The sequence below is a fragment of the Chaetodon auriga genome, chromosome 14 (assembly GCF_051107435.1).
Source record: "Chaetodon auriga isolate fChaAug3 chromosome 14, fChaAug3.hap1, whole genome shotgun sequence".
Lineage (NCBI taxonomy): Eukaryota > Metazoa > Chordata > Actinopteri > Chaetodontiformes > Chaetodontidae > Chaetodon > Chaetodon auriga.
This window is the reverse complement of record NC_135087.1, coordinates 21,134,029-21,152,046: the sequence shown is the minus strand read 5'-3', so window position 1 is coordinate 21,152,046 and position 18,018 is coordinate 21,134,029. Positions and strand designations below refer to the sequence as shown.

Below are 18,018 nucleotides of genomic sequence, written 5' to 3'. Positions count from 1 at the left end.
AAACATGGGTCAAACAAGAATCACCTGCCCAGAGGAGGCATCGTGACCAAATGACTTTCCAGAATTCAATTTGGGTCGTTCTACTACATTTGCCCATGTGTTCCCGACCAACGTCATCAAAACGTTGTTTATTCTGAACCCTTTCCACTCTAGAGTTTAATCTACAGGTTTATAGGCTAAGGTATTTTCTTCTATGGTAGTTGAGAAGCTCAATGCATTGAAACATAATCAAAGAGACAAAAGAAGCACGTGAAGACAACATATTGACAATATATTAAAAAGCTACACATGCGGAAAATAAATAAAACACAAGAAAGAATTATGCCATAGGAAGTTGCCATAATCATCAATTGTTCTTAGTTCACTGTATAATGTGTTCACCATTTTGTTGTGTTGTCCAGATGACTGATATAAATGATCATACCCTATATACCGGACTCAAATCATGTAACCATGTATGCAAAAAGTGTTGTACAGTTAAAGGTCACTAGCACAGACAGGGAGGAAGGGATGCCAGGTGAAGTGTCTGAACACCCTTTTACTAATTACTCATGTTTTCATTAGTTTTACTGTCTCCCCAGAAGCATCTGCTGTGTCTCTCCACTTGCTTTCTGAGTCCCTTTATAACTGGAGTGACAGCTGGTCTATGTTCTTGTCAAGGAGTCAAGAGTTTTCTGTAGGCAGTGGGCTGCTCCAAACCATGACCTCTGTTCTTTTTGGAATTTTAAAGACATGTCCCTTGTTGGCCTTGAGGCCATGGTACTCTGTTAAGTTAAAGTATCTCAGATGTTGCTCTGAGAGGGTAAGATGGAAAGAGAGATCAACGGATACACTGGCAATTCAGGTATTGTCCCTGATTGTCATATGGGAAGTGACCGCAGCCTGAAGGCTCTCAATTTACCTGTCAATCTACATTCCAACCCCCACCTGTGATCTGGAGCTCTGGGTAATGACCAAAAGAGAGAGTTCATGGGTACCACCGGCTGAAACGATTTCTTTTCATAGGCCTTACGCTGACATCCGGAATGACCTTGGAGTTGAACCACTGCTCCTTCACAATGAAAGGAATCAGCGGAGGTGGTTTGAGCATTTGATTAGGATGCCCCCCAGATGCTTCCCACTGAAGGTTTTCTGAGACCCCTGGGTAGACTCAGAAGACACTGGAAGGACTGCAGTTATTCCACCTGGGAACACAGTTGGAGCTGTCAGAAAGCACTAGAAGATGCTACAAGGTAGAGGGGCTTCTGGGCTACCTTACTTTAGCCAAAATGTCACTTGCTGCATCAGTGTGTCCATGTAATGTAAATTTTATCACCTACCCATGTCTGCAAGGGTTGCATGCGGCCCAAAATCTGTAACCACATAGTCATACCTACAAATGTGTGAGCATGTACATGACACCCAAAATAGTATAAACAAAACCCCATGCACATCCGCTGTGAGTCTTTGGATTATATCCAGCAGGTTAGCCTGTTGCAACAGGACCTTGTACTTGTACCATGTAGTGGCAGAACATAGATAGAGTCACGGATTCTGTATATCCAGTGGGTTTATGCTATGTGGCTTATGGCAACTTTGCATTTGTATGTGTTTTGTTTATCTGAAGTATTTTTCTCTGACTGTGAAGTATATGCTGTCAAGGTGATTAAAATATTTCCTTACTTTGCTTGTGCATTGTCCATTTGCTTGTCTTTTCATTGGAAAAATGAAATTTATACAGGTATTTTTTTTTAGTATTTATTTGATCAACCTGGAGACAGATGCCTCTCTCAGACAGTTTAATTAATGTTGGCCAACGGGAAGAGTCTGCTCACTACATTGTTCTCTTACTGCTGCCTTTGATGTTGGAAACTACTGATGTAATGACAGGTGAGAGTGAAAGTGAGATTTCTGTGGTTTGATCAAGTCTAATCATCCAGTGCTGCTTTCAGCTGCAGACAAGACTTGTTCAGAGAGATAACACTGGCAAGACAGTGAGACAGTCAGGCCTGGTTGAAGCTGGGAAGGGAGTCAGGGAGTGAGTCAAAGCAATTTTCTGCAGATCTACAACTGTCACAGGAGTGAATTATGACACTTGAGATCTCAAAAGGGATAAAGTAAAGAGTGTACAATGTAAGGTCTTAGTTGAAACTTCTATGGTATTCCCTTTTTTTTTTTTTCAAATAACGTTAAACATTTTTATATTGAAAATTTGATTCTCCTTTTCAAAAAATCTAAATCTATATCTGTTGACATATCATGAGCACATGACTAGGAGAGAATTCCTTTCAATGAGGCAACGAACAAGCTCAAGTCAAACTGAAATTTGAAGTCTCCTAACTATTCGTAAGGAAATAAAAACTATAACAATACCACATCTGCTAGGCATATTGTTACAGATCTGTGGAAAGAGCATCAAAGCCTCTAGCCTCTGAGTGGGTGTTTCCCATGACAGCTGACTGACAGCTGAGAGCTGGCTTTGCTGGCAGACACTGTTGGTCCGCTATTTAAGATTTGGGAGAATCCATGCTGTTACAGTAACTCTGAATCCCACTCAGAAAGTGGAAGCTAGTTAGACTAGCTCGTTGATTAGCACCGATTTTCACTACACGTTGCTTTTCCTCTGTGTTATTTCAACACCTACTGAGCCATCGGCAGCTCCTGCACACTCACTGCTGTGTGTGTCCTGCATTATAGACAGAATGGGTGGCTAAAGCTGCCTGTCCAGGGCGAGGTGATGGCAAATGACCAAATTGTAAAAATTTCTCAGACATATGTAATCCTGTGACCTCACTAATAACAAAGTCACACAGTGACATATGGAATAGTGAAGTCACAGATGGGGCTAATAATCACATTACACCACCAACATCATCAGTTAGAAGTTAATTGTACAGATGCATACATATATCTACAGACTTATCATTTCCCAGTCTATGCTGATGAAAATCGATTACAGTCATTCTAATCTCATTTGAAACTACAGGTCATACAGCAGTCGCCCTCCAGCGTGTACTCATCTTCCTCTCCCTGCCACTCTTCTTCCTTTGCCAGCCTCTTTTCCATCTTTGACTGGTTCTTTGTTCAAATTTGAGACTATTAGAAAAAGCCTTTCCTCACATCACCTTATTTCCCCTTAAGCCTCAAAAAGAATACTGGGAAAAGGCAGCCACCACCAAAGAGATGCAGGTTTAATCCCAGACAGCAGCTTAAACTGACTTGATAATATGTTACACAAACCACGCAGAATGTTTTCTTTTTAATTATATTGTTCAGCATGAATGACCTGACATCAAATATTTAGATAGTTATTAATAGTCAAGAACCATGTGAAATCTGTCGGCTCAATTTTTTTCTATGTAAACCCCGCTGTTCCATTTTCCCAAGTCCAACTTTCTTGTCTCATGGTGGCACATTTCTTTCTGTGGTCTATCACACTGGACAAAGAGAAACTTATTACTGAGGCACGCGAGTATCTGGACATCTATGACCCACTGCCCTGGCTTTATAGAGATATGTTAATAAAACTTTTCCTGGTGAGCCACAGCTACACAGATGACCTCACTTCACCTCAGGTGAGAAACATGTGAAGTAGCACACAAAAGACTCCAAAATACAAAGGCAGACCATCAAATTCACTATTTCTTTCATCTCATGCTTCGTATGCTGTGTGGTCCTGTTTTTTTGTGCTACACCATGTTAGATCTTATGTGCACTGGGGGTGTCATCTGACCTTTGTCATACACCAGGCTTTAACTCTGCTGTGTGTTCAAAAGTGTATTATATTTGGTGACTGCTGTGTAGTTTTCATGACATACTCATTCATTTCATCTTTCATAACATCCACATCTGCGAGGCACACTGGCTTTCCTTTTACATAAAAAAAGGTTTTCTCAGTTTCCCTTCGAAAGTGCGACACTCTATATCTGCTAATGTTTTGTTGACAGGTGCCATGATGCATTGACGTCAACCACTTTGTGCGTGTTGCATTCAGAGACCACTCAAAATAGTAGGCTAACATCCTTCTATGGATGGAAGGATGGATAGACTGAAGCTGTCCCCTGATTTCTCCATCATAAAGAAGGTATATTATGTGCTAGAGCACACAAATTCTCACGCTCTAAAATGAACTGCAGCCCTCAGAATTACACACGTTTAGATTAGGACCTAATTATAATCCCAGCAGGAGTGATAATTGAAGTGAGGATATAGAGCAGATCGCAGACAATCTGCTGGGGGACCAGGAGTACAGAGTGTGCCTTGGGATTTATATCACATTCAACCCTGTACCACAATTATATTGTATGCCATATTCACTCTGCCACACACAACTACCCAGCATACTTCACCTTGACAAGGTCAGTGATTTCAGCCACTACAACTACACATCTCAAGGCAGTACTCATGACCACTAGTTAACGCACATACATCTGTGTAAGCTTTGATGAAGGACTGGTAATATATCCATCTTTTACAATGCGATTACTCGTTAGCATGCCAGATTTACCGTCCTTCTCCCTGCCCCCACCTTCTCCCTTCCCCTTGTCCTGTGCACAAGAATGAATGCCACCTGTTGCTGATTGGTTGGAATAGTGTCGTATGGCTCGGTCTGAGCCACTCTCTATTTACAGAGTCAGGGCTGTATGCAAAAAACTACTATTATTTTCAGTGCACACACAGAACAGACAGCTAGGAAACTATGAGGAGATGAATTTCAAATTCAGCAAATATCAACAATCTTTCTCCAGATTCAGTCACTCCATCTTTCAGGTCAGCATATCTCCTCATATCCTGTATGTGCTGTGTTATGACATGGTAATTTTTCTTCAATGTCTAATATTTTTTCAAGACATTACAGTATAAACACTGATGTATGAACACATTGATATTGAGTGATATTTGTATAACTCTGCCTCCCCCAAAATTTTTTCCAAACAGACTGTGATTACCGACAACAGTTTTATGAAGTGTTCCTGAGCCCATGCAGTCATATCTTTTATACAATCATGTGTTCAAACAGCGGGGATCTCCCTCCATCCTAGCTTGTGAACGACTGAGCCTTTCAAAGATGCCCCTTTCATATCCAATCATGATAATATCAGCTGTTACCAATGAACCTGTTTATCTGTGGAATGTTCCAAACAGGTGTTTTTGGAGCATTCCACATCTTTCCCAGTCTTTGTTGCTGCTGTCCCAACTTGTCTGAAACATGTTGCTGCATCAATAAGCTGATATTTAAAAAATCAATAAAGCTGAGGAGGTCAAACATTAAACATACTGTCTTTGTACTTTCAATTGAGTATATGTCAAAAAGGATTAGCAAATGATCACATTTTGTTTTATTTATGTTTCACACCCTACTGTTTTGGAATTGGGGTTGGAACTTATTTTATACTGAACATTTCCCTTTTGATGTCATACTATATGATGATGCCCGCGAGGCTATAATTTATCCACATGCATCTTATCAAGTTAACTCATGCACAGTTTCAGATAAAGTGATGGATTACAGTCCTATATGAGTTTTGCGGCATTCTGGGCTCATGAAATCCTTTCAGTACTTATAGATATCACCACTATATAAAAATGCCTTTTGTCAGTTCTTGACATTTTGGTCCTTTGGAAATACAAGTTGTTTCCCTTTAACATACTGTTAAAATCACTGGTTTTACTGCTGATTTCATTTCATCTGTGGAGACTGATGAAGTTTTATCTTCTCAGATCTGGTCTCAGCATTAAATGACACTGAAACACTGTTGCAGTGCATCTATTCCAAGGATTTCAGCCAAACATATCTGACTTCTATAGAAGCTACTGGCTGTTAATTCAAAGGAAGGAAAGCATACAAAAGTCAAGGTTTATCAAGCTCAAAAACCTTCAAACAGTTCGCATCATTATTCCAGAATGAAAAGTTCAGTTCGAGCCTTCGTCGTTGTTCAATTGAGAATGAACAACAGATCTATTTTGCAACTTAACACAAGTCCATTTAGCAAGAATACTGACAGATCATATTTTCTGACTATTCCCGTATTACTGAAGCTCAGTTAAACAGCAACATTTGAAGTGACACCTACTGGAAACAGTTTCATTGAAAAATTAGGTCAAGCAGAGTCCTGGAACTCTTAATCCAGGTTTATTTTTCCAAGAACATGCATATTATGTGCAATAACTTTTTTTCTATATCTGCTTGGATTTGGAAGTTGAGTGAACCCTCCCTCACCATGACAAGCCTGGCAAGACTCCCAGGTCTATTTTGCATGTCAACTGCCACATCAAGTACAACCAGCAGAGCACTGGCAGACTACAGCCCCAGTTTGTGTCTCTCACTCACACTGTAGCTGCTGGTGGCGTAAGCATAGCGAGCCTGATAAAACCACCGTGCCAAATTCAGAGCATAGCAAGATATTTACGGCTGACAACCACGATAAACAGCAGGGCTGCGGCCATGTTCTGACACTCCCCCGCAGACATATACACCAGGAAAGCCTCTTCTAGCTGGGCTACAGGGCAGCTACCCACACAGTGCGTCTCTTCCTGAAGAGCCGAAGAGTAGCTGTTTATGGCTAGTTAGCTCTGACTACCAGGCCTATACCTCTGTCAATGCTACACCAAGCGGTGGTCAGTCAGTCTCCCCTGTGGCCCTGAATGCCCGCATCACACATGATGTAGCCCTGAGGCCACTACTGTAATGCAACCAATACCTAACACTATTTCTCATGAAACTGCATTGTTTTAAGTTCCGTGACATTACAGATCCACTGATTGACTGGTGACATTATGGTTTGTTGAGAGTGTCCGTTGGCTTACCCATAGATGCAGGAGATGTCAATGACCACATCGATCATGTCACAACACAGTTCATATGTCTGCATGTCCACTGGACTGCTGTCTGTGGCAATGTAAATCTTACTGACCACATCGAACAGGAAGGCCTTCTCAATGCCTGAGTTCTGAAAACAGACAGAGACAAAGAAGACCATCACTAAGTGCAAATAAGTCATATTGCCACACCTGGTGGTGAGTAAGATTGCATGCAAGGACTATGCTATCCTCTACACAAACCATGTACTTTGACAGTGAGATAAACGCCCTTCTTTCACCAACTCCACAGACAGATGGTCTCTGACACACACATATATTTGTGAGGAAAGGGTGTAACTGACAAAGGGAAATTTGAACAAGTGCATCCAAATGATGTAAATTAACAAACCGTAAGATAGCAATAAACAGATGGCTAATTTCAATATAAATCTCACAAAGTGGGCAATTTTTTCCTAAGTTACTCATCAAGAAAAATCAGTGTGAGGAAGACAAGCCAACAGAAACAAACAAGACTACTACAGACCTATTCTGAACACCTACTCCAAGTGTTGCCAAGTATTTTCAATGGAAAGTAGATAAATATCCGGTTAAAAGTTGCTAGACATTGCTAGATGTCATCATGTGCCAAATGAAGCTCTAGGGGAAGTTCAGTGAGGAAGACTATACCCTGTTTCTCATTCCATCCACATTCACTCTTCTCATGCATCATTTCTTTGCCGTCATTGTCTGGTTCTGTCAATTCAGATATCAGCTGTTCCCATCAGCTGGTCACATCTATCCATGACTCTCTCTCTATCTTAGTCCTTTCATGTTGCCATTGTGTGGACCCATCCACCTCCCCATCACCCCAGTCTTAGCAGATCTTCACCTTCATCATCCCCATCAGTCTATCAGTCAACAGAGCCATTAACCACCAGCACAACCAGTGTCTGGACTCAATGGGGGGATTTATCTTACTGTTGCTCAGGGCAATACAGAATCTCTCTGCTGAGTCTAAGTCTTTCTGACAAGGCTTAATTATCACACATCATCTGTCATAATAGACAATTATTTTTGCTTCACTCCATATTGTAACTATTTCTGATTATATCACATCTCTCCGCTCCCTATGATGGCTGGCTTTTCAGTTCACCTTTGAGTATGGCTGTTTGAAAAACTACAAACACTTGATTTCTCATGTGGTCACACAACATGTTGTAAGAACTAGTTCTGACTGAGTATAGCTTGGCCCCTGAGGTCGGCCCGAAAAGTTTCGAGGGTTTCTGCTGTGTTCTTTTTTGGGGAAAAAAAAATGTCACAAAAGGGATCTTTTAACTTGCGAAATCCAGTGAGAATGTTACCTGTTTCAAGTGATAAATATGAAAGGTCACAAGGTATTTAAACATCTAACACCTGCATTGTAGTTCTGTTAAATAGAAATATAAACACTTGTGGCACCACTCCTAAAATGATGCCATTTTTTTTATTAATGATGCCTCAATGAAAAATTCCATCACAGATTTAAAGTCAACAAACTGGCATTTTACAATTTCATTAATTACTGACAGAGAAAGTATATAATGTGGCTATTTTTGTAAAGCAATGATACTATGTCTGGTACTGAATGATTCAAAAATGAGATTTGAATGTGGAACAAAAATGCTGCAATCATTTCGAGAGTGTGTGCTTCAGTTATATGCAGCATCACATGAAACACAATGTGTGACTCAGTTCAACCCCTGAGACCCACTGACAGAGAATCCACATTCAGCTGTGTGAGGAACGAGCAAACACACACGCACACACACACACACACACACACACACACACACACACACACACACACACACACACACAGAACAAATGCAAATATATGTGTCCTGTTTTTAATTAATGACGTTGTTTATTCCTAATATTATAATGTGATTTAGCTGGCTTTTGTGGGTAAAATTTCCTCGCTCTTGTAACATCATTCTAATTTATTCCATGGAGATGAGTCAGGCACTACATCCTAAATACCAGCCTCTCTCAAGGGACTGTCAATTCAACTGTTTAATTGCCACATAGAACAGCGTGAACAAATTAAATATAGTATAAAATGTGAGAAATGTCAGTAAAGTAAATTGTGATAATTACACAAGCATTCACCCGGCAAATTACATTCAACGTAAAATGCATTGTATTATAAATGGAACTGCCACCTTAGGAGAGTAAGAGTGAGTGGACATCGTAAGTAAACCTTGAATGAAGATTATTTTATCAAACTCTAGAGCAGGGGTTCAAGAAGTGAGGCCTGCAGGCCAATGGCAGCCCTCAGACATTCTGTGCGGCCGCTAAACATGAAATGCGTGCATTATATTCCGATCATTCCATTTCAGCACATTCGCTTACAAAAGCCTACACTTAGTACACTTCTCAGCTACAACGTCAAACTGCGCCCCCCCAACAAATGTCAGGTTTGTAATGACAACTTCTAGAAAGCTACTGGTTGCATGGCAACTAGAGGCACCTTGTGAGTGTTGGGGGAAATTATATTCTGCCATCAATGCAGGTGCTTTATTTCAGTGAACAAGTCGGCAGTTTAATGTGGAAGTGAGACTGAAAAGTCACCACAGGAAAATGCTAAACAGGGGATAAAAGGAGGAAAAACTGTACCAACTCTTACTTTGTTGGACATCAGGGGACAGATAAAGTGAGATAACGCAGTGATTGTGTTCTGAAACACTAAGTACACTTATTTCCCAGGAAAGACATAGCTGACTAAATGTAAGTTAATTGGTCTTGTGAGATACAGATTTTACGGATATGAATTTTGAAGGTCCATCTGTCTGCAAACAGATGCAAACAGGCTCAAGAAACAGTGTTCAATAATCTTATGAGAGCGTTCACAAATCCTACGACAAGTTCATGGGTTTTCCTGTGGAGCACTCGATCATATGCTGGCTCCCTAAAGTGGCACTCAGTCATCAACATTGTGAGGACCCCTGCTATGGAGTGGATGACGTTTTGGACGAATATGGCCAAAGAAGCGAGGTCAACGTTGTTACAGTAAATAATGGAGCCGACGTGAATGCAGCAGTAAAAAGGTTCCAAATCAGTGAGCAAGGCTTGTACACTTTCAGCATGGATCGACTGCCAATTGCAGGCTAAGTGCTACACCGCTTTTTACAAATCATCAGAAATGCCTGCAGACTCATGTTGATGAGGTGAAGGCGTCTTCTGCAGATAACTGCAGTGCATTCACATGAGCATAACTAGCTTCATCAGTGATTCAGAAATTTGTGTTTTGTGTTATCATAACTGTCACGGCTTTATGATGTCTTGCAAAACAGCAATTTTTCCATACGCTTCCAGATAATGTTGGGAATAAAGAAATCACAGAAACTGAGCAGCGCAGCAATTGCAGTAGATTTTGTTGTACGGCATTTTTGTGTGAGTGGTTGCACAAGTTTTACACACATTAGTGCCACCAAACCAGGGAGGGATTTTCTTGCACCAAATACATAAATGCAATGCACTGCAGGTGATGTACAGCTATGAAGTGACCATCGCTCCCTCAGCCCTCCAATGATCGATCGCACCAAGTTCACTTCAGGTTTCTAGATGAATGGAACGACACTTATGATGGCGGTGGGCATTCACCCAAGGGCGAGTGCCGAGGGGAAGCCACCGAGGCCACGCTGGAAGACTAATGAAACGCAGCTCACATCTATCAAGACAGGAGGTCTGTCCACAATTACAATCTTCATAACCTGCTAAATGCTGAACTGATTTTCAAGCAGTTCGGTCTGTAGAAAATGCCACACATGTACTGATGATACAAGCTACCTGGTTGAATTTAAAATGCGGGGTTTCATGCCAAACTCTTATGTAGATCGTAACAGTCGTAGTTTTATAACATGATATTTAATTCACTCTCTGTAATTGGTTTCTAAATATATGAGTTTTTCTAACTTCATGTAATCTGCCTGCTATGACATAATTTGGTTTATAATTTTGGAACTAAATGAAGACTTAGTTCAATAAAAATGAAACAAAAAACACTAAAGTTAAAAGATTAAGAAAATGCCAGGCAGGCTTCACATTTGTATTGAAATTACATTTATATTGAAATATTCACATTTTGTTGATTTCCATTTTAAGTTTTTAATCAGCAGGGTTGTGCAGAGTTACAGCTAAACATTCTAATAAAATACGGTTACAGTGTTGGTGCAAGTGTAAACAAATGTTTGTACAGGAGAGATGAACACAAATGTTGCTGTAATCTCTTTAAAATGTATAAAAAGATTGAAGAAGATTAACACAGATGATATCATTTTCAGCACCTTACTGATATGAAGTTACTAATAAAAATGTTATTTTTTCTTTACTTGACACAAGTTCGCTTAACTATCACACAATTTTCCGTTTGCTTAAATTTAAGATACCTTATTGCAATAAGAACCATGTCTAACTTTAGACGGGAACAGCAGGTCTTGTTCTGCTGCTGGCGAAGGAGACAACCTTTAAATAATGAATCCTTTCATGAAGTGATGTCTGCTCACAGATCTGAGTTGTGGCCAATAACTTGAATTTATTGCATTTTTTTAAAGAACAAAGAAATCTTTTGGATTCTAGTTTTTAGGCAACTACAGCTGATTCAAAATGCTGCTGCATGAGTCCTTACAAACAGCAGAAAAATGGACCGTATCACACCAGTCCTCAGATCACTGCATCGGCTTCCTGTGAGTCAAAGAATAGACTTCAAAATCTTACTGTTGGTCTACAAAGCATTAAATGGTCTAGGACCGAAATATATTTTAGATTTATTAACTCCATATGAAGTATCCAGACCTCTCAGGTCATCAAGGACAGGTCTATTGTGTGTCCCCAGAATGAGAACCAAACAAAGTGAAGCAGCTTTCAGTTATTATGCTCCTCACCTGTGGAACACTCTCCCTGCACACCTGAGGTCTGCACCAACCGTCAGCTCATTTAAATCAGGGTTGAAAACATTATTATTTGCTACAGCTTTTACTTAAAGTACATATATTTGCTCAATGACTTTAATCATTCTAATTGCTAAATTATTGTCTTTTACTGGTTTCTGTTTTTAATTTTCCTTTAATTGTATTTTATTTTGATTTTTCTATTCTCTTCTAATCTCTTTCTTTCTTTCTTTCTTTCTTTCTTTGAAATGTATGATTTTAATGTACTTTTATGCTTCTGTAAAGCACTTCGAATTGCCTGGTGAATGAATTGTGCTATACAAATAAATTTGCCTTGCCTTGCCTTGTTTCACCACCTCCCATGTTTGTTTGTGATCAGACATACGAGAACAAAAACACTTTCCAGATTTCATACTGTATGAATTCAATATGTTGTTGATATATGATGGTATAAATGTACTGAGATTTGTACTGCTAACTTGGAGTGAATGTTTTGTATAGCAACAGCTGTTTCGTCCCTGAAATGTACCATTATGGACAAATAAAGAAAACATCTGCGTGAAAACATTTCTTGTGAAGGTTTGGATGGTGCTCTGTATGCAACACTAACGTCCTTTACCAGTCTGTTTAAATGATGAAGTGCACTACTCGAGGTGGGTTTTACAGATGGGAACAGATGTTTTATATGTTTTTTACGGCCTGTGCTTAAAACCTTTAAGCCTCTGCAGCACCAGCACTATGTGCAAAAGGGGAGCAGTCCATTTGAATTGAATTTAGTAGATAACCACAACGAAACACAGAGCAAATAAATTTCTGTTGTAGTTGCTGCTTAGTGTGATAAACTCTTTTTGGCTGCTCTCTGTTGTTAACTTATTTTGAAGGCTTATTTGTGCGTTGGGAGAATAAACAGGGAGAGATTATGCCTGAACCAAAATTCTACTCAACTCCATTTTTGTCAACTCGAGTTCATCTGCTCCAAGAGAACAGAGACCTTCTGAGGTATTTTCAGCCATGCTAGCAGTGTGGCTCCATGGATGTCAGTCAGCCACGTTGGTCCAGGCTGAAACAGCTCAGTAACTACTGGACGGACTGTCAAAAGATTTTGTACAGACAGTCACAGACTCCAGAGAATGAGTCCAACTGGTTATTTCTTGGCTTGTTACCTAGTCTACTTTGAGTGAAGCATCTCAATAACCCAGGTCAAAAAGTAGTATACTGTGTACTAGGAATATATCTAAATACAGAAAAGTCATTACTTTTTGTGTGTAATTTAAAGTGTGTTTGAAATATACTTTAAAAGGTGTGCAAACTGTATGTCATTAAGTTCTATGTTACTGCTGAATATACTAATTCTGCAACACCTGAAGTGGTATTTCAAAGTACTAGAAGAAGTGTACTAAATTACAAATACTTTTAATAGTAATCAAGTGTACTTATGAAAAGTAGAAACATTTATTATTTATTTAAGTCTTTTGAAATAGACTATCAGCATGCTTAATCTAAGTGTACTTTAACTTCATTTTATTTGAAGTATATTTAAGTATATTTCCAAGACATTGGTGGTATAATACAATTGTACTACAAGTGTGTTTTGAATGCTCATGAATCCTGATTTTCACTGGTGTACTTTAAAAGTTGTGGCAGTTCAGCAACTATTCACACTTTAGGTGTACAAATGCTTTAGTATTACTCAAGTGGTACTCAACGACTACTTGACTACACTTAAGTATGCTTAATGGTGACAAAAAATAGCGTACTTAGTCTGTTCTTAAAAAACTATAATTCAAGTTTAATATTTTTACATTGTACATTGATGTCTTCCTCAGGATGAACTGTAATAATTCTGTCATCCACTGACACTTTTACTTCCATCATCAACTTGTCCAATACTTTTAATTATGACCAAATACCTCCTAAATGAATGATATTTTCATCGGGTGTACTTTGTGTTTAGTAACAATAATAAGCAAATGTTAGCATGCTAACATGGTAAACATTATACCTGCATGTTAGTGTTATCACTGGGAGCATGTTTCAGTAGCATTTCAGTGCTACAGCCCCACGGAGCTGGCAGTGTGGCTGTAGACTCTTTTTATGTACTTTACTACAAATCTGTGCATTCTTCAGGTTTGTGTTTTAGTTTTATATTACTAAATCAATGACTGGAGAAAATCTATCCAAAGACAGATGCTGTTTTGTTAACATGGGAGATGTCCAGAGCCTATTGGGACCGATTTGGCATGTTTAAATAGATCAGTATCAGCTAAAATAAAGTCAAAATCAGACCTTCTCTTGAATGTGTTCTACTATGATCACCCCCCTCAGCCTGCTGGCGCTGCAGCTTTACTCTCCTTTACAACAGCCTATAGTGCAGTATTTTATTACATATATGAGTGAAAATTAAAATGCATGAGTGTGAAGACTTACTTGGTTGCACTGGTGACTGCTCTGACATCCAGTTGGGCAAAATTCTCTAAGCTCTAAAGCCGTTACCTCTCCTCTCTCTTCTCTCTCTCTCTCATTAGCAAAGCTCAGTGTACAAAACATTTAGCTAGCAGCTTCTCTTTTTCAGCCATGCTGGCGATCACTTTCATCGGTTATTTACATAAATGTTGCCAGCAGCAGGAAATAGTATCAGCTGTCACTAATTAATGTTAATTCCGTGAGCAACTTGACAACAAGCCAAAATAAAACCCTGCTGTTTTTGGTTTGTGTGCTCTTCATAAGCTCATGTCTGTAGTCAGCAAATGATTGTTTATTGAGTAAAAGAACCATCAGTGCAAGCGCATCCCAGAGTGATATGCATGTAGAAAAAAATATGATGTTATGTCATAACTCAATCACCACCTGGGGTAACAGTTCATTCACTGTGGAGCACCTAGCTGCTTTACTAAGGACCAAGGAGAGGAGGGGGAGATGTGTCAACTAAAACTACAAAAAGTTAGTGAACTAGGTAACTTTAGTGTTAGAGCTCAGCTGGTTCATTACTTATTAGCTAAGTCGAAGTTATTGATGGGTGCCAGCTCTCAACAACAGAGATTTGTTAGCTAAACTGATAAGTTATAACCACCAAACATTGCTTTAAGGCCAATTAAGTGTAAAGTAAATAGTTTCAGTGCCATAACACTGAAGGATTTCTACATATATTAAATATATTGCTTTATTTTGCATATTATCCATTGAAAATACCAAAGACAGTTCTTAAATATCAAGCTCACACAAAATGGAAAAAAATAAAAATAAATACATCAAATCATTGTAATATAAATGCAGAACTGTTACATAGAAATGCTGGGGTCACATATCTAAACCTACATGAACATGGTGAACAGTTAAGCGAAGATATAGCCAATAACCTCAGTGGTGATGGTACATAGTGCAGATCGGAGGCTGGACGGACAGGTATAAATTGTCAAGCAGTACGTTATGTTATGTACAATAATATAGTCCATAATAATGTAACAGAACTGTACAATGTGCATGAGGGTAAATGATGCCTCAGTGGTAACTGTTATGCATTCATCAACTCCTGAGTGGCATTCTCCAGATAAACTTTCCTTAACATCATATCAATAGTTTAAGCTTATCAACTTATAGTACCAGAGCCTCTGTACTTGGATCAGCTTATGAAAAACAATGTGTGCCAAGTTTAGAACCCTACACATCACTTCAATGTGTCAGACACATTAAATCTACATTTAGGTAAGTATAAGGATCAGATTCAGTATCAGAGCTATTCAATATTAACAGACATGGATTAGGATCACGCCCAAAAAACCTGATCAGGACACCCCTGGCTAGCATCTCCATCTGATTGATATCTGTCAGTTCTAAAGCTGTTCACTGAGCAGCTAATTAGCTATCTAGCCTCCAAACTGACATTAGCAGTGTTTTTTCCCCAGCTGACATTTTGTCTGTTAGCTCGCTCAGCAAGCCGAGCAAGAAATGTGTCCATGACTGTAGTTAACGAGTGAAGTTAGAGTCTGTGGCCATTTTTTCAGGGGCTGAAGAGACAGCCAGTCACACAGATAGACATGGTACAAGCACAGCGAGAGTGATACTTGAAACGGTCATTTTCTGGACAGCCGTATTGATTTTTGATGTTTTCCCAGAATGTGGCTCTGATCTGTAGTTTTACATTCATGTATGAGTATTTCTATCCAATACATCTCTGAAACCAAGCATCAATCTTCATGTCAGTATCAGACAGCGTTATCTCAACACTTTCCAGCACAGCTACAATTTTGTTCGAAAACCTCATTTCAGCTGCACAGAATTAAGGAGAGTAATAAGAGTCTTTGTGGATTTGCATCAACAACTGCCAGTTACAGAGGGAGAAGTACGTTCTCAACACACATCTGGGGACTAAGGTTTAATGTTTAAATGAACCTATGCTTGAGTCTTCCTAGTCAAGGAATCTTGAACAAGCGTAACGTGCAGCTATGTTTAAAGGTAACAGAAGGTCACTGGTGGGAAAGCATTGTCCAGTTAAGTCCAGTTAAGTCCTGCCCGTTCTCACTTGAGAACTGAGAAACTGAACTGTCATCTGTTGTCTCGTGCCACATAGAAAATATATTAATTATTGTACCAATACACAATCTTCATGGGAAGCCATTACAAGCATCATGACTGATAACATAGTTTCAAAATGTGCTCTTTGGTTTCAAAAGTAGGGATAAAAACAAGCATCCAGAGATTTATCTGATTAATTTAACTGAGTCTTGTATACATTGTACCTATATACAGTTGACTTTCACTTTTTATTCTGTATCCTTGTTATTGCCTTCTTGATCTTTGATGTGTCTCTTTTATTCTTTGCTGGCTGTAACTTTTTAATTTCCCTGACGTTGGATTAATAAAGTCTATCTGATCTTACTTTATCTTAATTTGAGTAAAATATTGGCAGAATACCATTATCTACTAATATAAACATACAAATTCCAAACCTTTATTTTTACTATGCCTGATAAAATCAAACTGTATATTAACACAATTTCCTCCTCAGAATAATTATGTGCTCTCTCTCCTTAATGTTTCTTTACTCTACTACTCTACTTAGAGTCAACACAGGGCTGGACAAGCCATTGGGAAGTTCAGGAATTTTCCTAAACTGGACCAGTCCGGTCTTTTTTCCCCTAACCCTGACGTTACAGCACAGAGCCTAGAAAGCTAATCAAAAGGTCATCTTAGCTGCAGCTACACGGCTGGTGCAATCCGTAATAGCAGGTTGCAGGTGCCAGCACAACTGAAACTGAAAAGCATCAAGCACTCGAGTTAGTTCAGCAATTATTGACCATATCTATGGCTAGAAAGGGAAAAACACCCCGCGGCTGGCGGCTTTTATTGAGCTACGGCCTTTAAGGCATATATTATTTGACAGCCAACACAGCACTAAATATGTTTTGTTAAGTATTGACCCTACAAGTGAGTGTGGCTCTCAAGAATTATTTATTGTGGCCTTACAACAAAAAGAATGAATGCCAAGTATGTTGCATAATACAGCACATATTCACAGTGAATTTAATGAATTCAACATTTGATTCTCGTGTTAGATGATATGATCTCTTTCTATGCACTTTTAACAAATGAGATGAACCTGAGTCAACTGGAGATAGTTGCCCGTGACGACCCGTCAGTGGTACTAAAGGATAGAGTTTAAAAGGCATTGAAAAATATGGATCGATATGCTTTGTGCTCGTATGTGGTCTTATGGACTGAATACAGCTGAATGCTGGTCATCTGGAAATATTGGATGCAGAGTCAGAAAGAGAGAGCTTTGACACAGACGGTGGGTGAGAGGCAGCGATGTAAGGAAACCGAATTTTTTTCACACGACCTCATTCAGTACAGCTGGACTGTTTCCTCAATTTCCAGCCAAAACAAGATGTGCCAATATCGATCACTGCTCTCAAAACATTTCACGGCAGGAAGGGTCAAATCACAAGTGCTTGGCCTGCTGTGGAGCCTCACTCACTGTACGGCTCTGTATGTTCGGCTTTTTGTGTTTGTTAAGGGACCTATGAATACCTGCTCCCGCTTTTATCAGAGAACTGAGGAACATGAACGACATACCACACACAGAGAAAGCACTAATGCATATTTCTTACCAGACAGTAAAGCAGATACTGAAGGTTTTCTGAGTTCTAAGTCAAATGTCAGAACATCAAGAACGAGTCTGAACGAGGCGTCAGATGCTTGAGCGTGCGATCAGTCAACGGTAAACGTGGTCTTAGCTGTCACGTTCACTGGTCTGAGAAAGCATTTGAGTTGGATGATGAGACCAACTGCATTATGCTTGATTCTTTGGCAA

The 18,018-nt window shown here is 39.4% G+C and overlaps 1 protein-coding gene across 1 annotated transcript in view; it reads right to left on the bottom strand.

The window, feature by feature from the left end:
- The window catches only part of rragd (ras-related GTP binding D), a 42,119-nt gene that overhangs the window by 16,586 nt on the left and 7,515 nt on the right, over positions 1 to 18,018 (bottom strand). The window contains exon 5 of the mRNA XM_076747959.1: positions 6,787 to 6,929. Coding sequence (XP_076604074.1) covers positions 6,787 to 6,929 — 143 coding nt within the window. The remainder of the gene's footprint in view (positions 1 to 6,786; positions 6,930 to 18,018) is intronic.